We start from the raw sequence: 12,516 nt of genomic DNA, 5'->3' as shown, positions 1-12,516 counted from the left end.
AACTATTAGTTGCAGCATTGACAGTTGATATTGATGAGGGATGCAATTCCATCCCAGAATAGATATGATGAATCACTGTGTAAAAGAGGGAGTGCAGCACGAAGGCCCTGCAGCATGAACACAGTTGTAGTCATCACAGTGGATGACGGAGGAAGTGAGGCTGGCGGTGAAACACAGACACACAGAGGATGCAGGAGGAGAGCGATGGGAGGTTAGTCAGTCCCTCTTCTCCAGCCACCAGGGTTCTCATTACTCTTGAACACTCCCCAATGACTATTTAAAGAGAGCTAAAATAAAACATTCTGCCGTCTGCCATATCCGACCACCCTCCCCGCACACCCATACCCGTTGCCCCTTTCCCCCATCCTTTCCATCCACTCTCTCCCCTTCCACTTCCCCTCACTCCTCCAGATTGCTTTTGATTAAAGCTACAAAAGCTGAGGAGAAAACAGCTTTACACCGACGCCGCAGCTATATTTATCCTGCCAAACACCCCAGCACCACCAGGGAAAGAGGGAGAATGTGTTCCTAAATACACACACACACATACACACACATACACACACAGGCACGCTGCCTCATGTGGGGCGTTATGTCTTTGTTGAAAACATCCAGCATGTGCTTGAATGCAGTCAGAGCCGGGAAGTGGATGTCTGCCAGATCGACATACAGTATGACTATGTTTTAAATACATTTCAATTACCAGGTAGAGTACTTGTGTCCAAAAATGCAGTTTTTGAGACGTGTGGTGTTACTGTGTTTGCAAAGAACTACAAAGTCAGCTGCTGATGACATCCATTTTGGATGTCTTGTGATAAAAATACATTAAGAACACAATCGGATTTGGTCAGTGTATTAATAACACAAAAAATCCTAACCGGATGCCTGAACCACCTTATGTCACTTCTCTTAATGTACTAGAGGAGCAGCGATTCTACTCCAAGCCCTACAGAGAAAACTCATTTTGGCACCTTGTAAAGCCGATCTTGTCCTTTCGGTCACTGCTCAAAGTTCATGGCAATAAATGAGGGTAGGAACGTAGATCAAGCCGTAAATTGAGAGCTTTGCTTTTGGGCTCAGCTCCATCTTCATCACAACGTACCAATGCAGAGTCTACATCACCAATCTGTCTGTAGATCTCGCGTTCCATCCTTAACACATTCATGGTCCAGACCCGAAGGTACTTAAACTCCTCCACTTAGGACAGGATCTCATCCCTGACCCAGAGATGGCACTCCAAACCTGCTCCGGACAAGAACCATGAACTCGGATGTGGAAGTGCTGATTGACACAGAAAATGAACGCGACCTCCTCATTAATCAGAAGAAGCGCTATCACAGAAGAATACAAATATGGTTTTCAATACATCCCAATGTGAGGGCAAAATAAGACGTAAGACAAAGCATGACCTTTTTGTGACCTCCCATGTATGCGCGGGCAGGGAACAGTTACTATGTAAGATGTTTGACTGAGGTTGTCATACGCCAACTATTTGAGATTTGCTTCCTCACACAGTAATCCCTAATATTGGATTACATTATTGGTGAACCCCACACAGGCAAGGAAGATGTGCAGTAGAAGCCATACAGATTGACTACACACATGTAGTCATCAAATACGCGCACATACAGTAAGGACGTAATGTGCATATGACCGTTTGTGATCACCACACACACAATCCTGCAAATAGCGCAGCAGCAGCAGCAGCAGCAGCAGCAACGCGTCACATCACATGATCATAGTAAGATCCCATGAGATCAGTTTATGAGTGAAGAAGCGACGCCGGAGAGAGAGACTGGCTTCTCCATAGATGGAAACTAGGACACAAAACCCCTGTGTGTGGGTTTTTTTGGCGTCCTGCTGCATCTGTGCCTGTGTGCATCCATGCGCACATCTGTGTGTGTTTGTGTGTGTTGGAGATGGGGTCCGTACCCACATACAGTATGCATCATGTGTATATGAAGCGGTTGGTGCCTGTGCGTAACAATGACTAATCTAGTTGACATCCAGTGGGATTTTGGGAGTCAGACGAATTTCCTGGAGAGAAAATGAAACTTTTGCACGGGGATTGACTGTAGGTGACCAGTCCGGGTTGTATGCATGTCCAAAAAGATCTGGCATACGCTCCAGATACATGGCACATGATATGGGACACGATACGGAACGCTAAAAGCTACTTAGCATTGAGAGACGTCTTGAAGTACCTTCTTTTCTTGAGATACTTTGGACTGTCCAGTCTCTATAGCCGAATCAGATTCAGGATCTAACACATATGGCTGTATGTGAAAAGCCGGGAACCATGAAATCCAAAGAAATACAGCTGAATATGTGCAGATTCTGGAAGATCTAGAAAGCTTTCAGTGGTAATTGACCAGCACGCATGAGCATGTAACTTTTGCGGACACTGTGGGAGAAAAAAATGGAGCAAAAAACATGAAAAACAAACCAAATGTGTTTAGAAATAGAAAAATAAACTCGATTCTCTGAGCTGTGTCCACAGGAGCACCAGCACCATATTACCAATGACTTTTGTTGAACTGTGCCCTATAGTAAATATATAAACAATGACAATATATAAAAAACATATAATATATAAAAATAAATAAAATAAAAATAATATAATAATTTATATAAATAATAATTCTATATAGAATATAATAATAATATATAAATATATAAAACAACAATGACAATATATCCAGATTCAATAAAGAAAAGAGGAAGTGTTTTGTTTTACCATCCCAGTATAAAATATAGAGCAACGTTGTTATGCCGTATGAAGTTGTAGTTTTCCTGACAACCTGTCCCTGTCTCTGTCCATCATCAACATCCAACGTGCACGAAAGCGGACATATTGTCATGTAACAACATTAAGCTTCCTGCCAAAGCTCACACACACACAAACGCTTGCCACTTATCAGTGAGATGAATTCCACATTTGGCCAAAGAAAAGAAAGGCGCGAGAGGAGGGAAAGGAACAGGAAGTAGTCGCAGCCAAGGACAGTTGAACGTATGGCAGCGGCAGCATGCAGGCGGTAGCCGTAACTGAAGGCGTCTATAAATCCTGAGCTAAGGATGAAAGACTGCCACAAAGGAGATTAGTGTCCACAGCAGCTAATGAGGTACTCCATCAGCAAACACACATATACGTACAGTGCACATGTACAGTATGCATACACCTACACACTAAGCTAATCCGCAAAGAAGGGCGTTTGTGTGTTGTGAAATGTACAGTGGTGTTGTTGTACTTACAACTCCTATCCACACTTTATGTAAATATGACAATAGATTCACGCGAAACGGGACTACAAAAACTTCAGATCTGTATTCTTAATATGTAATTTGAGATCCTTACACCCTGCACTCCAGAATTTGCACTGTTATCCAAGTTGTACACTGACTACTTTAAATTGTAGTGTTAGTCATAGTGTTGTTTCTTTTTTGTGTTTTTTTTTTACATCAAACTACACTGAAAATTTAATTGAATAACAAACCCTAGGCTGCACAGTGGTAAGTGGTTAGCATGCAGGCCTCACAGCGAGGAAACCCGAGTTCAAGTCCACCCTAGACCATCTCTGTGTGGAGTTTGCATGTTCTCCCTGTGCATGTGTGTGTTTTCTCCAGGTATTCCGGTTTCCTCCCACATTCCAAAACATGCTAGGTTAATTGGCATGTTTACCAAATTGTCCATAGGTATGAATGTGAGTGTGAATGGTTGTTTGTCTATATGTGCCCTGTGATTGGCTGGCGATATGTCCAGGGTGTACCCCGCCTCTCGCGGTCCCCAGCCATAACTTACCAGTTCCACCAGGGGGGCACCGAAGCTCTGTCAGGCCGACTGCGAGACATAATCCCCAGCTTATTCTACGTCTGCCCTGGAGGCCTCTTCCCAGCTAGGCATGCCCACGACACACTCACGAAGGAGGCTTCCACAAGCCATCCGGACAAGTTGCCAGAGCCACCTAAACCTTAACAGAGGTTGTACTCTGAACTCCTCCCGGATGACCGGGTGATTTCTTAGGGTGAGTTCAGCCACCCTATGGAGGAAACTCATTTTGCCACTTGTACCCCTAATCTCCTTGTGAGGGTGGGAACGTAATGTACCTCAACTGGTAAATTGAGAGTTTTGCCTCCTGGTTCAGCCCTGAACTGACTAACCTAAAACCTTAAACTAAGCTAAAGGTATTAGAACCATAATAATGAACCCTGCAACTTATAAAGTGATACGGCTAATTTGTGTTTGCATTCTAGTCTCACGACTTCTGAGAAGTCATCTTGTGCTTCAGCGCTCCCCCTCATCAGGTGCATGTGATGCAGCTTTCAGGGTTTTACACTGCCGCATGGTCGGGGGGGACAACACTGGCTCGGGGGCTGATTTGCCTCAGGGCGAGTGTGGCATTGGGAAAAGTAACGGGAGAGAGACCGGCAGGGTGTGTGGCAAGGAGAATATGGGAATGTTCAGTTCTGAGGATGAAGATGGCGATGACATCGACTTTTCTGGTGGGCTCTTGTTAAACTCGTTGTATTTCATGCAAAAAAGCACTCAATTTTCCTCCCAAATTCCAAAAACACGCATGTTAGGTTTAATTTACGACTCTAAATGCCTTCTGATTGGCTGGTGGCCAGTCCAGTGTGTACCCCGCCTCTCAGCCAAAGAAAGCTGGGATAGGCTCCAGCATGCCCGTGACCCCAGTGGTTTGAACAAGGTGCTCAGCAGATTGTCACATGAGATGTTAAATGTAAAATTAATTTCCACCAATAGGAGGTGACATTGAAATTGTCCATTGGTCTTCAATGGGAAAAATATCACATAAAGTACTGAATTGTGGACAAAGTCCTGATAGATAGTAAACGTGTCCTGAATGAGCTGCACATTTTGATGTTAGATTGGTTTCTATCGGTTGACAAATGTGAAAAGACCAAAAATGAGGCAAACGAGAAGACCAAGAAGGTGTCAAGCGGGGGCCTTCAAATGTTTCCCAGTGAATTTATTGTACAGGAGTTAATAATATGATTATTACATAAAAAGAAAAGGTTAAATATGGTGAAACTGGCATCACCCAGTGAGACCATGCTGTATTTTTTTAACTGCGTGTTTGCGTGTGTGTCAGCCTGCTTTTAATAGCAATGGGCGGCAAGCGGCAGAAGAGAGATAGCCCCCTTAAGACCAGTCAATGAGAGATGGACATGGAGGTGGACGCAACTAGTGAGTCTGGCAATCAATAGTAATCATGAGCCACTGTGGCATTAAGAGCAGATGGCACATCATTCAGGCTTTTCTACCACACAAAGCAGCACATCATTACTTGTATGGTTGGATCAATACATATACATTTGCCACATATTATTTTTTAGGTATTTCTGCCTTAATAGCACATTCCTGTCATCATAAGATTCATTTTGTCAACCTCAGTGGCGAGCAAAAGAAATGCCCTCCAGAGCTTTCAGTGCGGTAGTTTATCTGCATCAGGTTAAGAGCCTTTCAGTAGAACCAATTTAACAGCTCAGCATTGTAGCAGTAGGAAAATGTCAGCCGCAAATATATGGAAGCCAAACATGGACTAGAGTAGTAGAGCTGACCAACGTCTCCCCGGGATGTAGTACATAACAAATACAGGAAATGTACAGGACAGTACGCTCGCCACAATTTGAATTTCGTGTCTTTGAATTACTTTGGTTTCATGCGTTCATCTATGTGTGTCCTTCACTCGAAAATACACTTGCCATTATGTAATAATCACGACTGTGAAAAATAACTCATTAACAGCAGTAACTCATTTATTTAATGAATTTTGTTCCATTTTTCTGTATAATTAACACATGCAAACCAGAGCAAGTTATGTTATGACGGCACACAAAAGCACAGTGGGGGGTCCCATGCACGCAGTCACACACAATCTGACGCTCTTTGATAATTTCATTCTGACCCGAACACATCAACAGCAGTAAAATTCCAACAGCATATACTATACATATCCTTATACATAGCATAGCATATCCCTATACATATACTATGTATCCCAAACTCACACCCCTCTCTAGTCCGTTTATAACGGTAACGACACTTCCTCATTTTCATGTCAAGAATGCACGATGCGTTCAGGAAAACGCTGAACATTACAAAAATAGCTTTATAATGCATGTGTGCGTGTAAATAAACAGAAAGATAAAGAGAATATTGTAAAGAAAGGGCTTTTTTTTTATTAATTAATTGAAAACTGAGATTAATCTGACTAAAATGTTTAATCATTTAATGTAATTATGTGCAATTAAGGTTAAAAAAGAAGACACTAAGGCTTGTGTTGACTCTTGTAAAACTGACACCAGATATGATATGATATGATATGGAATGAAATGTAAAATAAATACCTATGGTGTCACAAATGATGCAGGTTATACACCATTGTGAGATACATATTGTGTTAATTTAAAAAAAAATTGTGTGTACTCACCACTTTGTCCTCCTTCAAGAAGAAGGAAATGTGAAAGAAAGAAAGACACAAAGTTAGTAAAAGTCTCCACTGTGGCAAGGTACAGCAGGATTAAAGTACTGTATTTTTAAAGTAATATTAAAGGAAGTAATATTGTTTTTTAAATTGATATTCAAAAAGACTCGCTGTTATTTATGTATAAAATAAAGTTGACCCCAGGGGTTCGCCACAAAGTATATCCAAGCATAAAGATGTGTGTTCCCTTCGCTTCACAAATTGCTTCCTGTTCATTGAGGGGAGGGGGGGGTGCGGGTGTTGAAGTCTGTGTGGAGTCATTAAATGCCAAACCGGCAACATAGGGCATGGATCGAGTGGGGACATCACGTATTTCAGTGGAAGTTATAACCTTTTTATTTACACATACCAACCCCTGCTGTGTGGTTATAGGGCACCTCTGCACCCCTCGGAGACCACCCCCTTGCTCCACAACTTACTCTAATGCCCAATTAACCTTTAGCGGCTTCTGCTGGGGTCACACCGTGTATTCACACACATGAAAAACACACAGTTGCTAAATATATCAAAATGAGATACAGTATATGATATAACAAAAATACACACACGACACACGTTACAACACACACCTGAGCTTCAACACATGAGGCCTCATTCGGTATGGGTTTGCTGGATTTTCTGCATGATGTTTGAAACTTTGACCTGTGATACCAATTGATGTTGGAGCGATTGATATATCGATATATCTCTCGAAAACACACTTTTTAGATTACATGTATTGGTTATTATTAAGGTGCACCAGTTCAATGTAAAAAAAATCCAAAGAGTTTCCAGCCTTTTTCAGTCCGCCTCATCTGTCGGGGATCTTTCCATAGATCCCAATTCTTTCATCTTGTTCTCTATGTACTTCATCTTGTAGGCCAGCATCTCCAGGATCACTGATGCTGGGGGGACTTGACATATTTTAGTCGTTCAGAGGGTACTTTGAACTACTCACCGTGTTGGATCGTAGAGAGACCCTCCCTCCGCAGCGGGCACAAAACTTGGTCTGACAGTACGAGCACAAGTTCCCGCAACCGTCTGCAAATTTGGTCTTCTGACAGATGCCACAGGTGGGGGCATCATCCCGGTGAACTGCTGAGCCCGCTGCAGCCGTGGCCTGCCGGATCACTGTCTCCCTGTAGCTGGAAAGCTGCTGCTGGATGCCCCTGGAGTACACAAAATGGTGGCTTTATATTGACATGGCAATGCAATTCGACAGCTTTTTGTAAAAAAAAATACATAAATAAATACATCATACTTAAAACAAATCATGAAGAAATTATTTTGAATGTAATTAACATTTGTCGGAAAAGAGGAAGATCCATTCCAAAACTCCAGTCAATGCAACACTTCTTGATTGTTTTGAGATGCGTTTGATGACATCAGAAACTCTTGTTACATACAGAGACCCTGCTGTCCTGGATCTTTGTGTGCGCCTTAGTGTTAGCCTTGGGTGGGTACTTGGCGACCTTATTGGGTGTACTGATGGTCCCCCCATTCCATAAACCACGTTTCAGACTAGGTTTTTGGAAGACGGGGATACGGTCTGACTATACCATACATTTTTTTTAATAAGAAAAAAGACTACATTGAAGGATTGGGGGAGCCATGTTTGCTCTGCACGGGGACAGGCATGACCAAGATGGTGCCTGATGGGTTTCAGGGTGTCAGCACCTATGTCTGGGCTTTCAAGACGCAAAAAAACTTTTTATTATTATTTTTTTTAATATGCAATATATTGGCTTACAGGCAGGAAAGCAACCCCCCTCCCATTTGAACTTAAATACTACAAATCCCATCAGCAAAATCCATAACCTGATGTCCAAGAATCCATAATTCCATTAAAAAAAATCAATAATCAGAATGTCTCCTTTGGGTGTACCTTACACAATAGTCCACCACACAGAACCAGCACCCAAGGGAAGCCGAGGACCCAAGGGTCCTACACCCTCCTACTTAAACACTAAAAAAGTGCACACATTGATACCATCGCTTGCTAAATGTACACACATGCAAACACACATGATTACACATCCTGGTACTAACAACCAAAGGTCACATGGAGGTCACCTGCTGCTTCACTGCAGGAATGACTTCCCGATCCGTGGCTCTTCCTGACACTATTTCCTGGCATTCTTTACTGGCTCAGTGTAAAATATGTAAATGAGTGCAATTGAATCAATGTATAGAATTAATAAAAGAATCAATGCTGTTGGTGAAAATGAAAAATATTTAGTCCAGTGATTTGGACAGATGACTTACATTAAAAGCTTTTCTATTTATGCCGAATAAAAGTTCTTATAGTTAGAAGACAAGGCAATCAAACATATACATCGATTTATTTGATGTTTCTTTCATTTATTACTTCTTTTATTAGTTCTACAGTTAAACTGTTTTCTACAGTGAATTGGTCCAAAATAATAAAATAATTAAAAAAAAAGTTTGAAAAGACCCCCTGCCTGGCATTCAGTAAATGTGTCCAAAAATAAGGGGAAAAAGGATCTCGGCCCATGATGGTGATTAGCACCATGACGCCAAATGTTGCCATGTTGTGTTTTTGCAAGGAAGGTAGTTAAGCCAGCATCAACTATCCCCTTTTGGGCTTCAGTCATCTATGGCCTGGCACGAGTCATTCGCTTCCCCTTGGATCGATATTCAAATAGAAGGCAGACTTCTCCATTTAGAAATGAAATCTGGCTCCTCTCTTGGTTATCGGTTCTGAAGAGAGAGCCTTCAACTCAAGATCTGAAGTCAAGTTTCACAACGCTTTCATTATTTCCAGCTCTTTTTCTTTCTCGGAGAGTTTGTTTGCATGCAAAGCACATCCACCCACACTGGCTTTAGCACCTTTTTATTTGCAGAAAATACTTTAGCACCTTTTTTGAAACAGGAGCTGGACTTTGGAAACTGCATGGCCAAATGGTCCAGGCTGGAGACTTGCTTCAGCATGCTTACACTTTTTTTCTTCAAAAATGACAATCAATTTAAAATGCTGCATTTTAGCAACACTTATTTGAAAAGAAAGACCAATTTCAACGAGGGAAGCTAAGATATGAAGAAAAATAATATCAATAATATCATACTTTAGGTCAGTTGTTTTATTGTTTTTAGATTTTACAAATAACATTTTTTAATGTGCTGATATTCACAGTGATTAGCTTGATTACCATTACCGCTGATAACCTTACCAGACCTGGACTGTTCATTGGGACCGCCTCAACAGAGGGCTGAACCTAGGCTGGGTGGCTGACCGTTCTCTGCAGAGCTGGCATTGCAACTGATTTTATTCACTCCAAATAGAATATGTTGTTACTTTTTGCCTCAGATAGTTATTTCACAGTTGAGAAAATGTAAGACCCCCAAAGGGATCCCGTACTACTCAAAGGACTGGACTGAGCACCATAAAGAAGGTTAAATGTACTTTTGATTAGGAGTGTCCAAAGTGCAGCCAGGGCTCCGTTTGCAGCCCACAGCTGTTTTTCTACAAACTAAGAAAAATGGAAACAAACGGGCAAAAATGCAGTAATTTTTCAAGAATGAAGTGAAAATATTAAAAGTTGTAATTTAATGAGACAGTCACAATTTTAAGAGAATAAATTCATAATATTATGAATACAAATGACACCACTCCTATAGCATAATGCTGAATATTAAAGAAAAAATATTTTTATTTAATAATATTAGGAGAAACAACAATAAAGTTGTAATTAAAATTGTAAAAATGTGATTTGATTCATGGATAATAATGGAAGAGGAAGAATGGAATGAAGATTATTTAAAAGGAAAGTATATGTGCAATATTTGGAACATTTGAAAACGCAGCAAAAATAGGAGAAAAAGACCAAAACCAAGGTTCATACTAATAATACACTTTTTGACCTACACAAATCACAAAACTGATATTTTTTTTCCTTGAAATGTACATAACTCCTTATATATGTTTCTTTATCAGTGGCCAATTTTTCACGATGTGGCCCTCACTGCTTTAGATGGTACACTGTACGTATACTGTACGGTACGTGCTGTGGCCATATGGCATCAGGGACATTTGGACACTCTTGTTTGCTCGCTCTAGCTCTCCGTGCCAAGCTCTGTTGTTCTTACATCCTTCGCTTCCTTTAGAGAACTTTCCCTGCTGGGTTACTTGGGTGGACTCGCTACCTTGAAATCCTCCCATTGGCTCTTTAGAGGATGGACACCAATGTCGATATTAATTCTAACACGTTAGCCACTGCTTTAGTCTCTTGGAAATGTTGGTAACTAACACTGACTGAAGAGAAGGGAGGATGGAGGGATGAAAAGTGTTTATCTTATACGAGTCGGTTTATGTAACACCTTTTACATCACCAAATTAGGTCGTTGACATACTAGTACACCTTCTTTCCTCTTCCATCCCCCTGCCCCCTCATCCATCCTTCAAGCTGTACCGTGTATTTATCTGATTTGATATCGCGTGGATCCCCGCACGTTCATGATTCAGCATCCCCATTCGGTTGAAAGCACATCAACACTATGTTAAACATGTTGACAAATTGTGAAACGCATTTACAAACATCCGGTCCAATGGACAGGAAGGACAGAATTGAACTGAGGAAATATGAATAAAGCACTTAATGTGCACTTCTAGTATATTCCATACTTCCGTGTATTATCATTCTAGTAGCGATGCCAAATTTCACAGTCTGATTGGCTGACCTGAGACAGATTTTTCTAAACGAGAAATATCATCACGCATTAATACATCTTAAAGATGCATAGGACATTTTCAACCACAAAATAACATGCTTTATTAATTCACATTTATGAAAAACGTGATGGTGTGACGCTGCAAAATTTTATTTCTAACGTAGCGAGGGATTACCGTACTGCAAATATCAATATTTGCATACACCACTGTCCAATACTACCATGAAATCATTTTTTCTTCCTCTCAGCATACAATATGGCACATCTTGCATTAAAAAACGTCCTTGTTAGCTTGCTAATACAGGAAGTGGAAGTCAGCTCCGTCGTTCTATTGTATTCTGTGCTTATAAATGTTCCAATGTTGCAAACGTACAGTGCAATATTTCGTAGATTAAATTAGATTAGATTACATTAGAACTTGAGAGAGACAGAGAAAAGAATAAATACCAAAAAACTAAAAAAAAACCACAGCACAAAAGCTGAAGAACTAAGTGATGATGAGCCGATAAAATAGAGCGAGGAATGAGGGAGAGGATGGACAGATGGAGGAATCACCAAAGCCAACAGTAGAGGTAAGTGGGCAGTGTACTCCCCAGACAGGGCTCCATATGTCCTGATAATGCCATACGCAGTATACATGCATATGCAGTACATGCATACATGGAATGACGGCAAAGTATTTGACAGTTATAACACATATGCATACAAAGCGGCTCTAAGGGCCAAACCTTTCCATTCCCTTGAAGGATGCCTTTGTGGACTACTTTATTTAAAAGGTTGCATACTTCTCATACTGCCAAGGCCAAACAATTCTAATTTGGATCAGCCCCAAACTGTAACATCTTCATAGATATTCTCCTCCTGCATAAAGACCAGCATAAGGTCATTAAGATTGATACCATTCACTACAAAGGAAAATAAATGTTTACGGGTATTGGGTCTATCTAACAAACAAACCAAATCTATGTGACAGAAGTGATAACCTAGTGGAATGGCCACACACAAGTAGTGGCCCGCCACAAATAAATTTGGAACAACACTTAGATTTAGACAGTGGGACTGTCTATCTTGTCGTTACAACTTTATACAGTAGATGGCATCGTAACTCTGCCTCATTATGCACGTCATACAAAGCTAGTGAGGCAGGAAGTGAGGTTTACTTAACGTCATCATACAGCCAGGCTAGCTGGCATCCTTTACATGTGCGCATACCACAACTTGACACAACACAGCTGTTTATCACTGTATTCAGATGAAGAATGGCCCAGGGGCCATTTGTGGCCCACAATTTGATTTTTATTGGCCCGTGGTATATAATAAAAATTTAATAAATATGGCCCAC

General features: G+C 41.0%; 1 protein-coding gene across 28 annotated transcripts in view; it reads right to left on the bottom strand.

Annotated features, from left to right (window-relative positions):
- Positions 1-12,516, bottom strand: part of rims1a (regulating synaptic membrane exocytosis 1a) — a 64,025-nt gene that overhangs the window by 41,840 nt on the left and 9,669 nt on the right. For all 28 annotated transcript variants that reach the window (XM_058049354.2, XM_058049370.2, XM_058049410.2 and 25 more), the window contains exons 3-4: positions 7,444-7,654; positions 6,453-6,464 (exon numbers count right to left, since the gene is read on the bottom strand). In XM_058049354.2, coding sequence (XP_057905337.2) covers positions 6,453-6,464; positions 7,444-7,654 — 223 coding nt within the window. The remainder of the gene's footprint in view (positions 1-6,452; positions 6,465-7,443; positions 7,655-12,516) is intronic.

The sequence above is a fragment of the Doryrhamphus excisus genome, linkage group LG10, assembly GCF_037039965.1.
Source record: "Doryrhamphus excisus strain RoL-2023G ecotype Guam linkage group LG10, RoL_Dexc_Guam_v1.1, whole genome shotgun sequence".
Taxonomy (NCBI): Eukaryota; Metazoa; Chordata; class Actinopteri; order Syngnathiformes; family Syngnathidae; genus Doryrhamphus; species Doryrhamphus excisus.
The sequence above is the reverse complement of the archived record's forward strand: the minus strand, read 5'-3'. Positions and strand labels throughout refer to the sequence as shown.